This window comes from Emys orbicularis, chromosome 10 (assembly GCF_028017835.1).
Source record: "Emys orbicularis isolate rEmyOrb1 chromosome 10, rEmyOrb1.hap1, whole genome shotgun sequence".
Taxonomy (NCBI): domain Eukaryota; kingdom Metazoa; phylum Chordata; order Testudines; family Emydidae; genus Emys; species Emys orbicularis.
Window position 1 is genome coordinate 48043317 of NC_088692.1, and position 18170 is coordinate 48061486.

The window sequence follows — 18170 nt, forward strand, 5'->3', positions numbered from 1 at the left end:
TGGTCAGCTAGGTAGTTGCACTCAACAATGGAGAGCTACCAGGTGTGCTCGCCAAGCCAGGCAATCAGGAAAAGGAATTTCAAAAATCTGTAGGACTTTAAAGGGGAGGAGGATGCTTTCAGTTTCTGTGATCCCTGGGCAGTTGAGTTCACAGTGGTAATCAGAGCAGTCAGTGTTGGGAATTGTGGTACAGCTGCTGGAAGACAGTTAGGGTCAACATAAGTAATGCAGTGTCTACACTCGCACTGCGTTAAGCTAACTACATCCACCATGGCTCTGCGCCGCTCGGGGAGGTGGTGTTAAGTGTAGACACATGCACAACTAGGTTGATGTAAGCTGCCTTGCATCAATCTAACTTTGTAGTGTAGACCAGCCCGTAGTGAGTAAGGTGCCTGGAGGGGGTAGATGGGAAGTATTATCATCCATAAGAGTGGTACAAGGTTGGAAAGCGCCAGAAGATTCTACTGTATAATTACAAGACAAAGATTACAATTCTGAACAAGAATGCAAGGAAAAGGAAATGGATAATGAGGCTGCGTAAAGATGTGTGGTTAAACCATCGATATGAAAGCTAGCCAGTTAAAAGTGTTATTAATTATTTATGTTATGACAGCACCCAAAGGCTTAAAGTTTCAGGTAATATATCTGCGCTGCATTCCCTCTGCCACTCTTTGTGGTTTTACAACCACATTTTCCTATTTTTAAGATGTTTTTCTGCCCTTAGTTGCTGTGTGAAAAAACCCACAATACACAACAGGAGAAACTGACTCTACAAAGGAAACAATCTAAACACAAAACACTGTCAAATGCATAAAGTAAACACACAGAAAATATAGTGGTAAATATTTCATTTTCTCTAATATCAGTTATGGTACTCTTAAGGGATACTTGTAATGATAGATAAAACAATTTTTTGGAGAAAAAAGCAATTTTTAAGTCAATAATGTCCTTTAAAATAAAAAAGGACATCTTACAGACTATCAATAGGTACCAAGGGAAGGAGGTGGAATAGGAGCAGTGTGTAAACTGCTTGGGTGACCTTAACTGTGTAAGATTATATTTTCACTGTTTTTTTAAATGGAACCTTCACTTTAGATTTCTAAGGTTTCCAAGTTTGGGGTTTTGTTTAAAAATTGCAAAATTCCTGTAAGGCATTCTGCAAACAGTTTAATTCTATATTTGCATAACAACCCTACCATTGGTCATGTACATAAAATCTTTATCACCGAAGCATGGGTCCCTACCACTTAAGCTAATGAAATAACCTCATTAGTTGGTAGCAATAATTTTCTCTATATCTACTATGCTCTAGACACAATGCACTTTGACAGCATTTTACATCTGCCAAGAATTAACTCCAGATTAATTTTGTCTGAGAAATTCACTTAAATTCAGAATTTGTGATTTAGCAATCATGTTTTTTCTATCTGTGTAGCATTTTTAATCTGAATTTGTTATATTTGTCTGTAATATTGTAATATATAAGGCATAATATAGTATTATTTTCCTTATAAATTCTTTACAGTTTGAGGGGTTTTTCACTCTTTTTCTTTTTGGTTTACCCTCCCCCTTGTTATAGATCCACTGTCTATTGAATTATTTATTATAATTTTTATGCCTTAAAACAATGAAATGCTAAATATAAAAGATATAATTATGTTAACTCAACTTTCTAAGTATATTTCCCCTCTCCATATTATCAGATTTAATATAGCCCATTAAAGTCTACTATACTGCATGGAGTTTATTTTTGTTCTTTTAGGAGATTCAACCATCACATTTTGTATGTTACCTCTCTGTCAGTTTTATTGTATCATGTCTGTGATACAGGTGCAGGATGTTGGGGAATATAAAGTGTTTCAAACTTTAAAATTTACTATTTGATTTTTTAAACTGAGGCAGGATGGATGCTAATTCACAGAAGCTGCTTGTGTGACTTTTCAATAAGTCTGTGCCTCAGCAGGAGGCTCAAAGAGAGGGCTGTATTGATGTTCACCTTTTGAAATACAATACAATTTATCCATGGCAAAAAATGTCACTCATCATCTGAACTTTCAGATTTCTGCTCTGAGCCATCCAGAACCTCCCAAGGATTATCTTACTTCTGAAGCCTGCTGTTTATCATCAAGCCATTTATGTCTAAGTAGTTCAGCTAGTAAAATGGATTAAATGTATAATTTCTTGTTGACCCTTTAGTAATCCATGAGAGATTTGTCCGAATTTTATACACCCACTGCCCATGGTGTCTTTATGTGTGTACATGGCTATACATGTGTTGGGAAGAGATTGCAGCTGACAAATAAGTGTTTGGTTGATTATGTGTGTCTGGCTAAGAGTTTCCTCAGAAAACTTGCAGGTATCAGCTGTAACAGCCTGAGAATAGGGCCAGGACATCAGTGTACTACTGACGCATAGATTTGGGAAGGCAACTTTGCTGAATATGGCATAAGAAATATTCCCAGCTGAGATGGACTATGTAATGTTTTTCCATACACCCATAGAGAACCATGTACTGTTATATTAAGAGAACAAAAAGAAAGAGCAAAAGTAAAAACTCCACATGAGAGAGCACAGGCTGTGTCTGAACACAAAATAACAGCTGCTTCTGCAGCAGGAGGGAGGCTTCTCTCCATGTAAAGGTGTAATTAGCCAAAACCCAAGTCCTAACAGATACAGGTAACACACACCACAGCCCAGCATGGGCTGGCAATCATTTCTACTCTACCACACCTACTTTTGCCTTTCAAGATTTGTCAAAGCGATTTCCTAACCAAGCAGAGTCTGAGGGGACCTGAGACCTGAGCATCAGGAAACTTGGCAAAGAAAGAACAAATCCAGAAAAGAATGCACTGGGGTGTCACAAGGTTCTGCCTCCAAAGGATATTTGGAAAAAGCCTGGCCTGCTTCCCTCCCCTCTCCTGAGAGAATTGTGGTAGCATGACAGTTGATGGCCCACTCTCCCCCATGCAAATACCTCCTACCCATCTACTTCCTCCTAGTAGAGACATCTGCCCTCCACTATGAATAGGGTGACCAGATGTCCTGATTTTATAGGGACAGTCCCGATTTTTGGGTCTTTCTCTTATGTAGGCTCCTATTACCCCCCACCTCCATCCCGATTTTTCACATTTACTGTCTGGTCACCCTAACTATGAAACATCTGCCTCTCTGTGAATGCAGGCCTTATCCCTCCTTGCCTCGTGTAGGAAGAGGGGAAGCAGGAGTGGGCAGCCTTTCCTTCCAGCTTGATCCACCCCATCTGAAGAGCAGAAGAGACCCTCTACAGCCAAAGAAGTGCAATTTCAATCAATTCCCTCACTAAAGGAAGGCAAAAAGTGTTTGTCAGTAGAGTCCAGCAAAGCACCAGCACATTTTTTATGACTACCCCACACTCCTTATTAGAAAATAACCAACCCCAAACACTAGAATGTCTGGAAATGAAAAAGGAAGGGAACGAACCCAGTGCCTGCTACCATATCACGCTTCATCACTCACTCATGCTGCAATACCCAACCAAAGTTAACTTTGCCCTCTAAAACTGGAAAGCTAAAAATAAACTACTAGGAGGTTATAAAATCCTCTCCTTAGTCCTTATGTTGACATTTGGGTGTATGTCATCAAATTTTATGGGGAAAAATTATGTCTGGAAGGGCTGTGCATGTCAGATGGAGAGAGAGAGGATTATAAGGCAGTGGGGAACAGGGAGGATCTTTTAACCGCTGATTTTCCCCTAACACATGGGTTTCTGAAAGGAATACATGTTTTGTAAAGTGTCAGATTGTTTCTGGAGTATTAGGGAGATTCCTCTGAACCACATTATCACTCCTTTTAAAAATAGAGACTCCCTGCTACACCCCTCTTTCCATCTACGTTTGCCCCCACATTTCTTCTCCTTCACCTCACCAAGAAACTCACCATGATGCCTAACCTTCCATATTTCCTACCCTCTTATTGCCAACCTCTCTACATTCCTGCCTGCCTAAAATCAATAGCTGCTCAAGTTATTACTATGAGAACTGTCAGCAACCCCGACATTTAGGTTGACTGACATTTTCCATTGTAAAGGATTCTTGCCCTCTATCTGTAGCTTGAATTGTACATCTTGATTTTGGGAGCATGCCAAAAGCCTCTGAACATTCTAAAGCCCTATGTATGTACCTCACCCCAGTGTCTCATCTCAGCACCCACTGCAATAGGACCCCATGGAGCAATGGGGAGGCTGAGCTGCAGCAGGCAAAATGGGTGGGCTTGTGGTTAAGGCAGTTAAATGCCCCTGTGGAAAAGCAGGTTCTAGCGCCACTGCAGACTTCCTATGTGATGCTGGGCAAATTACTTCAAGTAAAATTTTGTCTAGTGGCCCCTAATTGTGTGTGCCACCTGTCCAATCTGAGACATCTTTGGCCTGTTATTAAGCAGAGCGGCTGAGCCCTCAGCACTGCCTCTGAAGTCAATGGGAGGAATGGCTGTTCAGCAGTAGCATACTAGGTGCTGGAGAAATGAACAAAGGGTTGGGAGCCAGACTGTCCTGAGTTCTAATCGTGCTCTGTCACTATATAGCTAGAAGGAAGTCTTGTCTCAGTTTGTAAAGTGCGGATGATGATAATCTCTCTCACAGGGCAGTTGAGAAGATAGCTTTATTAGTGTCTGTGAAGCTCAGATACTATAGTGAAAAGCCCATGAGGAAATTAATACTTCTGTATTCGATGCAGGGTTTGGCCAGTGTGGAGTAAATAAGGCAGAGGCCACATGACGAGAATAAAATGTGATACTGAACAGCTGCCTCATTCCCTGGGCACTGTCAGTCTTGTGCCTTGAATGAGCCAGGAATCCTGTGGGGGAAAAAAGAGTATGTGATCACATAATTAAGACTGTATCATAATGCGTATGCACAAGGGGGCTGAATTAGGGTTTCACAAGAACCTTAAATCTAACATTTCTGAACTTTCAAGTGCATGACTTTGCAACCTTATTAAGTTTCTTTTAACAATGTCTTTTGGTATTAATTTATACACATTTGCAAACAATGTTAAGCCCTGCTCTGTACATGCCGCTCTGTACAAGCAAGACTGTGGAGCCACAGGTAACAAAAAAGGGAGAAGCAAAATATTCATCCTGACACATCAAGTGCACATCCCTCTCTGAAGACCATTTCTCCACCCCAGACAAATATACAGTCTGAACTGGAGCTTTCTTTAGCCTGGTCTAAAGCCACCAACAGACCAGCATGCTGAAGATACCAGTAACCAGAGGAAGGACCAACTGTCCCTAATTCACAATCTCTTTTAAGCAGTATATAGTTCATCAGTTTCCCAGTTCTTCTTTGTTTTCCTAGGTATTGCTGAGCAAATATTTACACTCAAGGCCCTCCCTCAGTATTCCATGGGCTCCTTTTTACATTACTGTGTCAATGAATCCTTAGTTAACTATTTCCCTGTCCACCTTAGAGTGGAGTACAACTAATAGTTTTTACATTGTTACATATATTTGTAACTTCCTCACCACCACCCTTCTCCCCCACAGTAATAAAAACACCTAAAAGACATTTAACCTCAGCAAGGCCAACAAAAGAAACCAATGCTGGAGTGTATAGGCTAAATCATCTTAGAGATATGATGAGCCAAACTTCCCTGAAAAATTCTATCCTAGAATCAGAGGGTCAGATTGTCATAACTATAAAGGGAAAGGTAACAGCCTTCCTGTGTACAATACTGTGGAATCCCTCCTGGTCAGAGACTCCAAAGTCCTTTTGCCTGTAAAGGGTTAAGAAGCTCAGGTAACCTTGCTGACACCTGACCCAAAGGACCAATAAGGGGACAAGATACTTTCAAATCTTGGTGGGGGGAAGGTTTTTGTTTGTGCTCTTTGTTTTGGTGGGTGTTCGCTCTTGGGACTAAGAGGGACCAGACATCAATCCATGCTCTCCAAATCTTTCTGAACAAGTCTCTCATATTTCAAACTTGTAAGTAACAGCCAGGCAAGGCGTGTTAGTTTTATCATTGTTTTCTCAACTTGTAAATGTACCTTTTGCTAGAGTGTTTATCTCTGTTTGCTGTAACTTTGAACCTAAGGCTAGGGGGGGTTCCTCTGGGCTCTTTAAGTTTGATTACCCTGTAAAGTTATTTTCCATCCTGATTTTACAGAGATGATTTTTACCTTTCTTTCTTTAATTAAAAGCCTTCTTTTTAAGAACCTGATTGATTTTTCCTTGTTCTAAGATCCAAGGGGATTGATCTGGACTCACCAGGAATTGGTGGGGGGAAAGGGAAGGGGGGGGGGAATGATTAATTCCTCCTTGTTTTAAGATCCAAGGGGTTTTGGATCAGTGTTCACCAGGGAATTGGTGGAAGAGTCTCTCAAGGCTACCCAGGGAAGGGAGTTAGCACATTGGGAGTGGTGGCAGCAAAAGCAGATCTAAGCTGGTAGAGAAGCTTAGAGGTTTTCATGCAGGTCCCTACATCTGTACCCTAAAGTTCAGAGTGGGGAAGGAACCTTGACACAGATTGAGGGCAAAAAAAAAAAAAAAAAGATGGTGGTACTCTTCCAAGCTCCACCCACAAAATAAACTCCACCCACACAACACACCATTCACAGTATAGTGTGTAGATGTTCAAAATATGATTACACATATTCTCTGGGTTTGGCTTCCCCTATTGCGGTCTGCATACATCCATGGGTTCTGGGGACTCCTCAGGCTTAGTTACCTCTTGGGGAGGCTTGAATGCCTTAATAGGCTTCTTTATATTGGCTCCCATTTAGTGGCTTCAGATGCCTCACTGGGCTCTTGCTAGGTTCCTTAGGCTCAGGATCGTCTTGGCTGGGAGAGGTGGAAGTGGTGGTATCTCCACTATAGAGTTGTAGTGTAGACACTTACTACAGCAATGGAAGGGGTTTTTCTGTCTCTAGTAAATCAATCCCTCAAGAGGCAGTAGCTAGGTTGACAGAAGAATTTTTCCATTGACCAAGCTGTGTCTACAGAAGGGGTTATGTCAACCTAACTACGCTGCACAGGGTGTGACATTTTTCACAGCCTTGAGGGATGTAGCTAGGTCTACATAAGTTTTTGGTTTTTAGCCTGTTAACTTGTCATGCCAAAATGAGTTTTCACGCAGATCAGATTATGCAGATCTTCATACTATGATCCTTCCTCTCCTTTCTACCATGCCTTGATGAGCAGTGAAATAGTTAATACTTTAAATATCAACATTGTTATCATTTGGCATATCAGCTGGCCCGCATTCAGATGAATAGGACAGTTCACACCTCTTGGAGTTATTGTTTCTGATTCTGCAAATGCAGGCAGATATCAGTGCATCAGTTACACTAGGTTCACATTTTCAAGGTAATCTCAGCAACCATAACAGCTAGACACCTACTTTTTTTCTACATTAGCACATACCTACTGAATCCAAGCCCTGTCAGGAACATATGTTTCTTTTGAGAAAAGCTGGGTATGTGATTATGGGAAAATAAGCCTTAAAATAGGCACCAACTCCATGGGAGCTCCGGAGCTCAAGCATCCATGGAAAAAAATAGGAGGTGCTCAGCACCCACCAGCCACAGTGGGCAGCCTGGGGCTGGCCGTTGATGAGCTGTGTCCTTCCTGGTCACCTGTGATGTTTATAGTAGGCTAAACTACTGCAATGCACTCTAGAGAGTAGGCCAAATTCCCAGATAAGTTGATATTAATGAAACAGAAAGCATCTCTGGGGAAAAGTTGGTAAACATGTTTTCTTTCATAATTTCAATGTCCTGAATTGAAAATGATGTTTACCAAGCTGAATTTTGAACTTTAAGGCAAATAAAAACAAAAGAGATAATGGCTACCATTAGTAACTTTAAAAAAATCAATAGAAAGTAAAGGCAAGGTACTAAATATGTAATATCTTCCAAATCTGGAATACTGTGCTATCACAAAATGCAAGGAGCAATCTCTGTTGAAGATCATATTTTGTGATTCCTCTAGTCACATGATGATACATGCTTGAATTTTGTTGGTTTTGTAGTAAGGATAGGGTGACCAGATCGCAAGAGTGAAATATCAGGACACATTGGGCGAGCGGGGTGGGGGGACGGGAGAGGACGACAATGACAGACACAGGTGCACACAGCCATGAGAGGGGGCCCCAGGAAGCTGCGAGAGGGGGCCCTAGGAAGCTGCAAGAGGGGTTGTACGGCCCCTGCTGCAGCCCGCACCACAAGCCACAGGGCAAGGACACCTATTGAATTCAATGAGAATTTTGCATGTGAATTGATGTACCTAGTTCTGAGATTATAAAGCCAGAAGGGATCCGGTGATCACCTGGTCTCACCGCCTGTATAGCACAGACATAGAACTTTCACAAAATAATTCCTAGAGGATAGCTGTTAGAAAAAGCTTTTAGAAAAACACCATGACCCTTAGTATATTGTTAATCGTTAATTACTCTTACCATTGAAAAGGTATGCCTTATATCCAGTCTGAATTTGTCTAGCTGCAACTTCCAACCGTTGGCTCATGCTCTACCTTTCTCTGCTAGACTGAAGTGCCCATTATTAACTATTTGTTCCCCATGTAGATACTTACAGTCTATAACCAAGTCACTTCTTAACCTTCTTTTTGTTAAGCTAAATAGATTGAGGTCCTTGAGTCAATCACTATAAGGCATGTTTTATAATCCTTTAATCAGTCTTGTGACTCTTCTCTGAACACTCTCCAATTTATCAATATCCTTCTTAAATTGTGCACACCAGAACTGGACACAGTATTCCAACAGTGGTTGCACCAGTGCCAAATACAGAGATAAAATAACCTCTCTACTCCTGCTTGAGATTCCCCTATTTAGGCATCTGGTCTTCTATTTCTGTATGCATTTCCCCAGGTTTTTTTGTAAAAATCAAAACTGAACTGCCCCAGAAATTCTGGCATGTGGAATCATCGTGAAACTCGCATGGCTCCAACCCTGCCGATGAACCTTTAGATCCACTGCACAGACTTCTGCCACTGGAGCTAATGGAGTAAGTGATGGCAGAGGCAGTAGGTTGTCATGCTATATGTGATAGATCAGCTCTATAGGGGGATGAGACACTTTTTTTGCCACTGGGTTTCACAGATATCTGCTGACAGAAGAGGAACTGCGAAACTCAGGAATCTTGGGTCTATCCCAGGCTCCTGAATGGAGTGGTCTCTCGTAGTCAAAGACCCTTCTTCCCATCCCCTCCAGTCTATGTCTATCCTATTGCTGTCTAACCCACCCCAGCTCCTCATCTGATTTCAACTGCCCCCCACTACCACTCTGGATTCCTTGTCCCAGTTTCCTGGTCCTGTCTCACTCTCCTCTCTCCCCGCTCCCATCCCTCAAATGGAATGTTCGTTCCAGACTGGCAAAATTATAAGGCTTCCCAACATTTCAACACTTCCCATTCTAAATTTTCGGTTGCTTAACTATAGGCTAGCTCTGCCTACAACAAAGCATATTCAGAACCTCTGATTAAGGGGATTATAAGTGTAGCAACCTCCATCATAGCTAGTCACCAAAGATTGAACCTGAGCCATCCAGACTTAAAAGCATGAGCTTCTGCTACTTGAGTTCAAGATATAACTCCCTTAGCTGGTAGCTATACAGTTATCCTCTAAAAATCCACCAGAGGAGGGCACAAAACACAGGTTGGACAGTGAATTACAAAAGTGCCAAATATTATTATTAGACCTGCAATACTTTTCACAATGAACATCAGCAGGGGATAAACTGGGAGTTTAAGAATATTTGGAAAACAATTTTAGAATAACATTCAGTGCTGTGGTTTAAAAGAAAAAAAACCTGTTAAAACTCATAACTTAGCAGTATTCAGTGTTTGGGGAAAAAACAACTTCTAGGAGCTATGGGATACAAGTTAAGAATATTGAAACAGGAAGATGTTATGCTTAGTTACCACTTGGGCAAGGCGGCGTGCTATGTAATACTTGCAAGATTTCACTGTAATGTTTTACAATATATAGCAGCGCAATGCTGATTCCATTGATATTGTTGAGCAATTCATGCTGATTTTATTTCAGCCCACATCTTAATAGTTTTGAATACTATAGATCACAATTTTCAGCTCAGTTGGTCTGAACATGCAGAGCTTTAAAACTGCTATGCTCTAAACTGTATATTAACTACAATTTTATAAACCTGCATGTCAGAGAACTGTGTGCCACTACTACTAGACAGTGGCACAAGGCAATTCAGTGTGAATCACAGCAATGTAGGACTGGAAGGGATATCAACAGGTCATCTAGTCAAACCCCTGCACTGTGGCAGGACTGAGTAATAACAACACTAGACCATCCTTGACAGGTGTTTGTCTAACCTCTTAAAAAACTCCAGTGACTGCTATTCCATAACCTCTCTAGGTAATTTGTCCAGTGCTTAACTACCTTTACAGTTAGGAAGTTTTTCCTAATGTCTAACCTAAATCTCCCTTGCTACAATTTAAGCCCATTGCTTCTTTTTCCTGCATGTCCTGAGTGGGACGGGGGTGAGTCCAGGCAGTGCGATTGGGGGGAGGGAGGTCAAGGAAGTCGGTGGGTGTGTGGGGATGGACCAGGGGAAGCAGGGTGGAGGAACTGAGGGGGACAGGACTGGGAGAGTTGGGGAGGCTGAGGGGGATGGGACAGGAGTGGGATGGGGGGAGTAGGGTAGGGGCTAAGGGGAGCATGAATGGGACAGGGTAGAGAGCTGTGTAGAGTGGGGCGGGGCGGGGGAGACAATGGGGCTGGGCTGGGGAGGGTCGGGGGGTTGGGGAGAGGGACAGGGTCTGGAGGGGATGAGACAGAGGGGAGCAGGACTGGAATGGGGGGAAGTTGGGGGGGTGGGACAGCAGGGGGAGTGATGGGGGTGGGATGACGGGAGAGGCTGAAGAAGCGATTTGGGGTAGGGCAGGGACTGAGGGCAGTAGGTTCGGGGTGGGAGGTACAGAGGGAACTGCGGGGGAGGCTGAGGGAACAGGGTCAGGGTGGGGGCTGAGGGCAGTGGGTCGGGTCTACACTGGCACCTCTCACTATTGCTGTGCCGGGCGGCAGACCTGCGCCAGCGCTACCCTGGCAATGGAAGAGCCCTCAGTGGAAATGCAGACTTCATGACATAGACCCTCCTCGTCACTCCAAACCTGATGCTGCTCTGGTCAGTCGCTAGGCTCTTGTCACTTTCAAACCCATGCAGGGTATCTGGCAATTTTTCAGTTCTCAGGTTAAGAAAAGCCTCTGCATTTTGTGAGGGCTTCAGCATTCACATTCCTACTTCACAAACTGTCTGCCTGACACATTGCTCCCAGGGCATTCATCTTTATTCATTATCGGTAGGTCCATCAGACTAACGAGCAACACAGGGGGAGGCAACACAATGGTGTCAAGGATTTTTAATTTTTCAAACCACTTTGGCCTCAACAGGGATAACAGCAAATCTGGACAGAGCAGATGGGTGTCAGGATGGGTTTGGGTATTTATTTATTTATTTTTTTAAGTGAAAATGTTTGGGTCTGAGCAAAGGCTGCAAACTTCCCTTTGGAAACATCTGCTGATCTTTTGCCCCAGGGGCTAAGGACAGCCTGGAATCCGGGACAGATTTCCACATCCATGCAGGGTGAGATGATGGGGGGGGGGGCAGGGACTGTGGGGGAGGCTGTTGGAACAGGGGCAGGGACTGAGGGCAGTGGATTGAGGGTGGGGGGCACAAGGGGGACACTGCGGGGGAGGCTGAGGGAACAGGGTCAGGGTGGGGGCTGAAGGCAGTGGGTCGGGTGAGATGATCGGGGGGGAGGGGAGGGACTGTGGGGGAAGCAGAGGGAACAGGGTCGGGGGGCTGAGGGCAGTAGATTGAGGGCGGGGGGCACAAGGGGGACACTGCGGGGGAGGCTGAGGGAACAGGGTCAGGGTGGGGCCTGAGGGCAGTGGGTCTGAGGGGAGCCCCCCCAGAGGGACCTGCCACGGGGCCAGGTGAGCCCAGCAGTGCTTACCTGGAGCGGCTCCCAGGAAGCATCCAGCAGGCAGGTCCCTCCGGCCCCTTCCTAGGGTCGGGTCGGGTCGAGGGGAGGGGGGCAGGGGCGGGGGGGGGGGGGCTCTCTGCCCGGCGGCCGCTGCCTGCTGCCGGAGTCTACAGGCCCCGCCCCGCTGCAGCACGCAGCGGAGCGAGACCTCCCTGCCTCTCTGTGTGCCGGGGCAGGGGCAGGGCTGTGCTCTGCAGGCTCCTGCCGGCCAGGTGGGGGGCCCCGTGGGCTGGCGCCGCCGCGCCGGGAGCTCAGCTGCGCGCTGCCCCAGGGCCCAGGGAGGGAAGGTGAGTGGCGCCGGTGGCGCCGGCTTGCCGCGGTCCCCCTCATATAGGGTGACCAGACGTCCCGACCAAGGTAAGGTCGGGATGCGGGACAAGTCCCCTAAAATCGGGACTGTCCCGATAATATCGGGATGTCTGGTCACCCTAAGTAAGGATAACATTTAAAATTAAGTAAACTAACTACTTGTCAGGTATTTTTGATATGTCAAAGAGTTAAATGCACTGCTGTGCATTACACAAATATCATACAACATAGCATGATTAGTTTTATTCTGTAAGTTCTACTATTTCAAATATATAAATTATTAGCTAACTATTAGCCCTAACCACTAACCTAACCTAAAGCTGATATTTGCTTACAGTGTAAGTGAGTTGAGTATTGATTTGGATAATTAAAAAATTGTGATTAATTTCACGATTAAAAAAATTAATTTGTTAAATAACAGAATACCATTGATTTAAATATTTTTGAGTGTTTTCTACATTTTCAAATAAATTGATTTCAATTACAACACAGGATACAAAGTGTACAGTGCTCACTTTATATTTATTTTTATTTTAAATATTTGCACTGTAAAAAACCAAAATAAATTGTATTTTCAATTTAACCAAATACAAGTACTGTAGTGCAATCTCTTTATCATGAAAGTTGAACTTATAAATGTAGAATTATGTACAAAAAAACCTGCATTCAATAAAACAATGTAAAACTTTAGCGCCTACAAGTCCAATCAGTCCTACATCTTGTTCTGCCAATTGCTCAGACAAACAAGTTTATTTATATTTGCAGGAGATAATGCTGCCCGCTTCTTGTTTACAATGTCACCTGAAAGTGAGAACAGGAGTTCTCATGGCACTGTTGTAGCCGGCGTCGCAAGATATTTACGTGCCAGATGCGCTAAAGATTCATATGTCCCTTCATGCTTCAACCACCATTCCAGAGGACATGCTTCCATGCTGATGACAAGTTCTGCTTGATAACAATCCAAAGCAGTGCGGATTGACGCATGTTCATTTTCATTATCTAAGTCAGATGCCACCAAGGTTGATTTTCTTTTCTGGTAGTTTGGGTTCTGTAGTTTCCGCATCGGAGTGTTGCTCTTTTAAGACTTCTGAAAGCATGCTCCACACCTCATCCCTTTCAGATTTTGGAAAGCACTTCAAATTCTTAAACCTTGGGTCGAGTGCTGTAGCTATCTTTAGAAATCTCACATTGGTACTGTGACATTGCACTCCATATTTTTATAAAAATATGTTTATAAGTGGATATTATATAACTGGAATATGCTTTATGCAAAAGGTCTCTTGTAAGGTATCATTACAAAACTTATAATCTACGGAGTGTGGTCATCCTATTTGTATGAATGTATCATATTTGTATCTAAAACTAGGAATATTAAATATAACTCTGAGGTCCTATTGTAATTATGCCAAGTGTGAGCCATTAATGGTGGTTTGAAATCTTGATGGCTCCCATTATCCAGGACAACTGGTTGTAAATGGCTCTGCTTACTTCGAAGACTTCCTGTATACATGGGTGCCAGCGAGTGGGTAATGAAGTCTCACAGGACATGTGATCATGTCACCTGAACTGGAATTCATCTTTAACCTGGTGCTTTTCCATTTAAATGGAGGGGTGGGAACCCAGAGAGAGACAAAGGATTCCTGCCTTGTGCTAAAGATATTAAAGGGGGTGGAACAGAACAAAGAGGGTCCCAGTCATGTGGAATCCCCTGCTTTTCACCTAAGATGGCTTCTGGAACTAACAAGGTCTGTACCAGGGGAAGGATTGGGCCCAGACTAGGAAGGAGTCTAGTCTGTGAAAACAACAAGGAGTCTGGTGGCACCTTAAAGACTAACAGATTTATTTGGGCATAAGCTTTCGTGGGTAAAAACCTCACTTCTTCTGTGAAAGAAAAGCTTCTTTCACAGAAGAAGTGAGGTTTTTGGAACATCTCTAAGGGTGAGATTTACCTGTATTCAATTTCTTAATGTATTAGGCTTAGACTTGCGTGTTTTGTTTTATTTTCCTTGGTAACTTACTTTGTTCTGTCTGTTATTACTTGAAACCACTTAAACCCTACTTTTTATACTTAATAAAATCACTTTTGTTTATTAATAAACCCAGAGTAAGTGATTAATCCTGGGGGGAGCAAACAGCTGTGCATATCTTTCTATCAGTGTTATAGAGGGTGAACAATTTATGAGTTTACCCTGTATAAGCTTTATACAGAGTAAAACTAATTTATTTGGGGTTTGGATCCCATTGGGAGCTGGGAGTCTGGGTGCTGGAGACAGGAGCACTTCTTAAGCTGTTTTCAGTTAAGTCTGCAGCTTTGGGGGCATGGTTCAGACCCTTGGTCTGTGTTGCAGCAGGCTTGTGTGTCTGGCTCAACAAGGCAGGGTTCTGGAGGCCCAAACTGGCAGAGAAAACGGGCTCAGAGGTAGTCTCATCACATCTGGTGACAGTCCAAGGGGGTCTCTGTGACCGAACCCTTCACAATGGCGTAGTCGAACAGGATCTGTGCACAGCTGATTGCTTTGAGACACTGGTAGTGATTTTAAGTGAGTTTTAGGTGTGGTGGCTGGAAAACAGACAACGTGGTTACTGGTTTGTTATTTTCAGTTTGTTTATTTCGGGTGAGGGTAATTAGCACAAGAAAGCAGGAAAATGACTACCAGTGAGGCATCTACAAAACTAGAGCTGGCCAGACTGGAAGCAGAAGAAAAGCAAAGGACTGTGAGTTTCAAATGTTGCAGGCAGAAATGAGGCTCAAGGAAGCAGCTGCGGCCAGGGAAACCATGGAGGCCCAGAAAAGGCTCAAATTGAAGCATAAAAAGCTGCCCACCAGCAAGCCCTGGACTTAGAAGACAAAGAAATTGAAGCACAAAAAGCTGCTCTGGAGTTAAAAGACAGAGAAATACAGGCCCAGATTGAGACCCAGAAGCATGAACTGGCTGTAATGGAGTGGAAGAGACAAAACCCTTCAGCAGTTAGCTCCACGTCCCCAAAAATCCATAAATGGGAGCGGTTATGCCTGCAGTGTGATGAATCTAGTGATATTACTGAATATTTCATCACCTTTGAGAGACTGTGCACTCTGCATGTAATTCCTGAGGACCAAAAAATGGCAATGTTGATGGCAAAAATGACTGGGAGAGCTCTGGACATATTTAATAAGATATCTATCGCTGATTCCTCAAACTATGGTAAATTTAAGGAACTGGTTTTGAAACAGTTTCAGATTACACCTGAAACCTACAGGGTTAAATTCAGGAGTCTTCAGAGGGGATCTGGATTGAGGAATGTGGTTTATGTAAATGAAATGAGAGATTTGTTAGACAAGTGGGTGAAGGGAAAAGGCATTACAAGCTTGGAAGAAATGTGTGATTTGGTTACTCAGGAACAGTTCCTGAATATGTGCAGTGATGATGTAAAACAGTATTTGTGGGACAAAAAGGTGAATTCAGTGGGGGAATTAGCTAGGTTTGCAGACTCTTACGAGCAGTCACAAGCTGCAATTAAACATAAACCACTGGCAGAGGGGTGCAGAGTTGGTGGAAAGCAGAATCACCGTTTTACCCCTGGGAAAAAGGAGGCTGGGCGTTCACCTCCCCATTCCCCTGTTACTTGTCCCAAGTCTCCTGTAGAAGCAGAGGAGCCCAGAAGGTGTTATCATTGTAAATCTACTGAGCACCTGAGGAATAAATGCCCTGGGCTGAGTGGAAACAGGCAGCAGGTAACACATGAAGCTGCTGCTTCTCAGAGCACAGGGGTATCCCAGGCTACTGCTTCTTTCCACATAGGATTTGTAAAGGTTGCTTTTACACAACCAAGCAGTAAGCATATGCATGCTGTTCAACTTAATGGCAAAGTACTCCAAGGATGGAGAGACACTGGTGCAGAAATTTCTGATGTCAGAAGGGACCTGGTCCAGGAGAAGGATTTGTTACCAGGAAAAATGGCAGAATTAGAATTGGTGGGAGGTTACAAAGTCCTTGCACCTTTAGCTAAGGTACACATGGAAACTGGTGATTTGCAGGCTGAACTAACTGTTGCAGTGGTGGCACACAATTTTGCACCGTTTCTACTGGGGAATGATTTCTTCGATGTCACAGAATCTGTCCCAGGGTTTGTTAGCAGCAAGAAGAACAGGAGTACTTGTGGCACCTTAGAGACTAACAAATTTATTAGAGCATAAGCTTTCGTGGGCTACAACCCACTTCTTCGGATGCATATATGCATGCTCTATATGCATCCGAAGAAGTGGGTTGTAGCCCACGAAAGCTTATGCTCTAATAAATTTGTTAGTCTCTAAGGTGCCACAAGTACTCCTGTTCTTTTTGCGGATATGGACTAACACGGCTGCTACTCTGAAACTTAGCAGCAAGAAGGAATCTTGTGCTTAAAGCCCCAGGGGGGAGGCTGAAGTCACATGTGCTCCTGGGGAAATAGGAGAGTGTCTCTTTAATTCCTCTGTAGCAGTGGAGAATGCAGCTTTGGGGGCAGGGATGGTCATAACCAGTTCCTGTAGCTCCGGGGCTCAAGGCAGGTCCCTGCGGGAAGGGCTGGATAGAGCCAGCTCCTGTCCTGTGATCATCTCCCTGGGGGAGGGGGATCTTCTACCCTGTAACAGGGAGGCCTTCCCAGCTGCTGACTGCCAGAAAGTTGCCTGGGGTGCACAGAGACATGTATCCCGAAGATGGAAGTTGGGATCCTGGTGACCGCTTGTGGTGGGGTGTCTGCCCCACCCCCATGCTAGAGGGGGCTGCAGCAGGCCAGTGTACCTGTGCAGCCCGGCAGCCAATAAGAGACGGGCTTATTGGCAGCCAATCAGGGCCCGGATTGGAGACAGCCAATCGGGGCCAGGCTCAGCCCTATAAAAAGGCTGCTCTGAGCGAGAAGAGTCAGTCTGTCCCAGACCTTCAGGGAGGAAGGTCTGTCTGCTGAGCAGGAGACCAACACCCAGGACAGCGCAGTGCTGGGCAGGCTCAGAGAAGCAGAGTGGAGCTTCAGCCTGATACCTGCCAGATTGCTGGCCCTGAGTAGAAGGGCCTAGAGCAGGCCTGCACAACATGCGGCCCGGGGGCCGCATGTGGCCTGCGTGGGCTCACTGTGCGGCCCGCGGGGGTTGAGTAGATGGGTTCATTGTGCGGCCTGCGGGGGGGTGAGTAGGCAAGCAGCGGGTGGGGGGGGGCTGAGTAGGTGAGCGGGTGGGCAGTGGCGGGGAATGAGTAGGCGAGCCGGGTGGGTGGAGGGCTGAGGAGGCGAGTGGGCGGGCAGTGGCGGGGGGGCAGGTGAACCGGTGAGCCGGAGGGGTGGGGGGCCGAGGAGGCAAGCGAGCAGGCAGTGGCAGGGGGTGAGTAGGCGAGCCGAGGGCGGGGGGCTGAGGAGGCGAGTGGTGAGTCGTTGGCTGACCTGTTCTACTGATCTGGTCTGGCTCCCATCCCCTCTCCCAGGGCCGGCACCAGCAAAACAAGCAGGTGCTTGGGGCGGCATGTTTCTAGGGGCGGCATTCTGGCGCCGGGCGGCATAGGTGCCGACTCCGGGGCATGGGGAAAAAGTGCCCTCACCGCCTCTGCTCCGCCTCCGCCTGCTCCCCTGAGCGCGGCGCCGCCGCTTTGCTTCTCCCCCCTCCCTCCCAGACTTGCCGCGCACAGCTGTTTTGTGCAGCAAGGCTGGGAGGGAGGGAGGAGAAGCCAAGCGGCGGGGCGCTCGGGGGAGGCGGCGGAGGTGAGCTGGAGTGGGGAATGGTTCCTTTACCCCCCTGTTACTTCCTGTGGCCCCCCCCCACCCTAGCTCAGCTCCGCTCCGCCTGCTCCCCTGAACGCGCCGCCGCTCCGCTTCTCCCCCCTCCCTCCCAGGCTTGCCACGTGCAAAAC

The 18170-nt window shown here is 45.3% G+C and overlaps 1 protein-coding gene across 1 annotated transcript in view; it reads right to left on the reverse strand.

The window, feature by feature from the left end:
* Nucleotides 1-4742: 4742 nt before the first annotated feature.
* The window catches only part of PCLAF (PCNA clamp associated factor), a 36452-nt gene continuing 23024 nt past the window's right edge, over nt 4743-18170 (reverse strand). Inside the window, exon 4 of the mRNA XM_065412415.1 lies at nt 4743-4829. Within this exon, the coding sequence (XP_065268487.1) occupies nt 4799-4829 (31 nt within the window). The 3' untranslated portion in view covers nt 4743-4798. The remainder of the gene's footprint in view (nt 4830-18170) is intronic.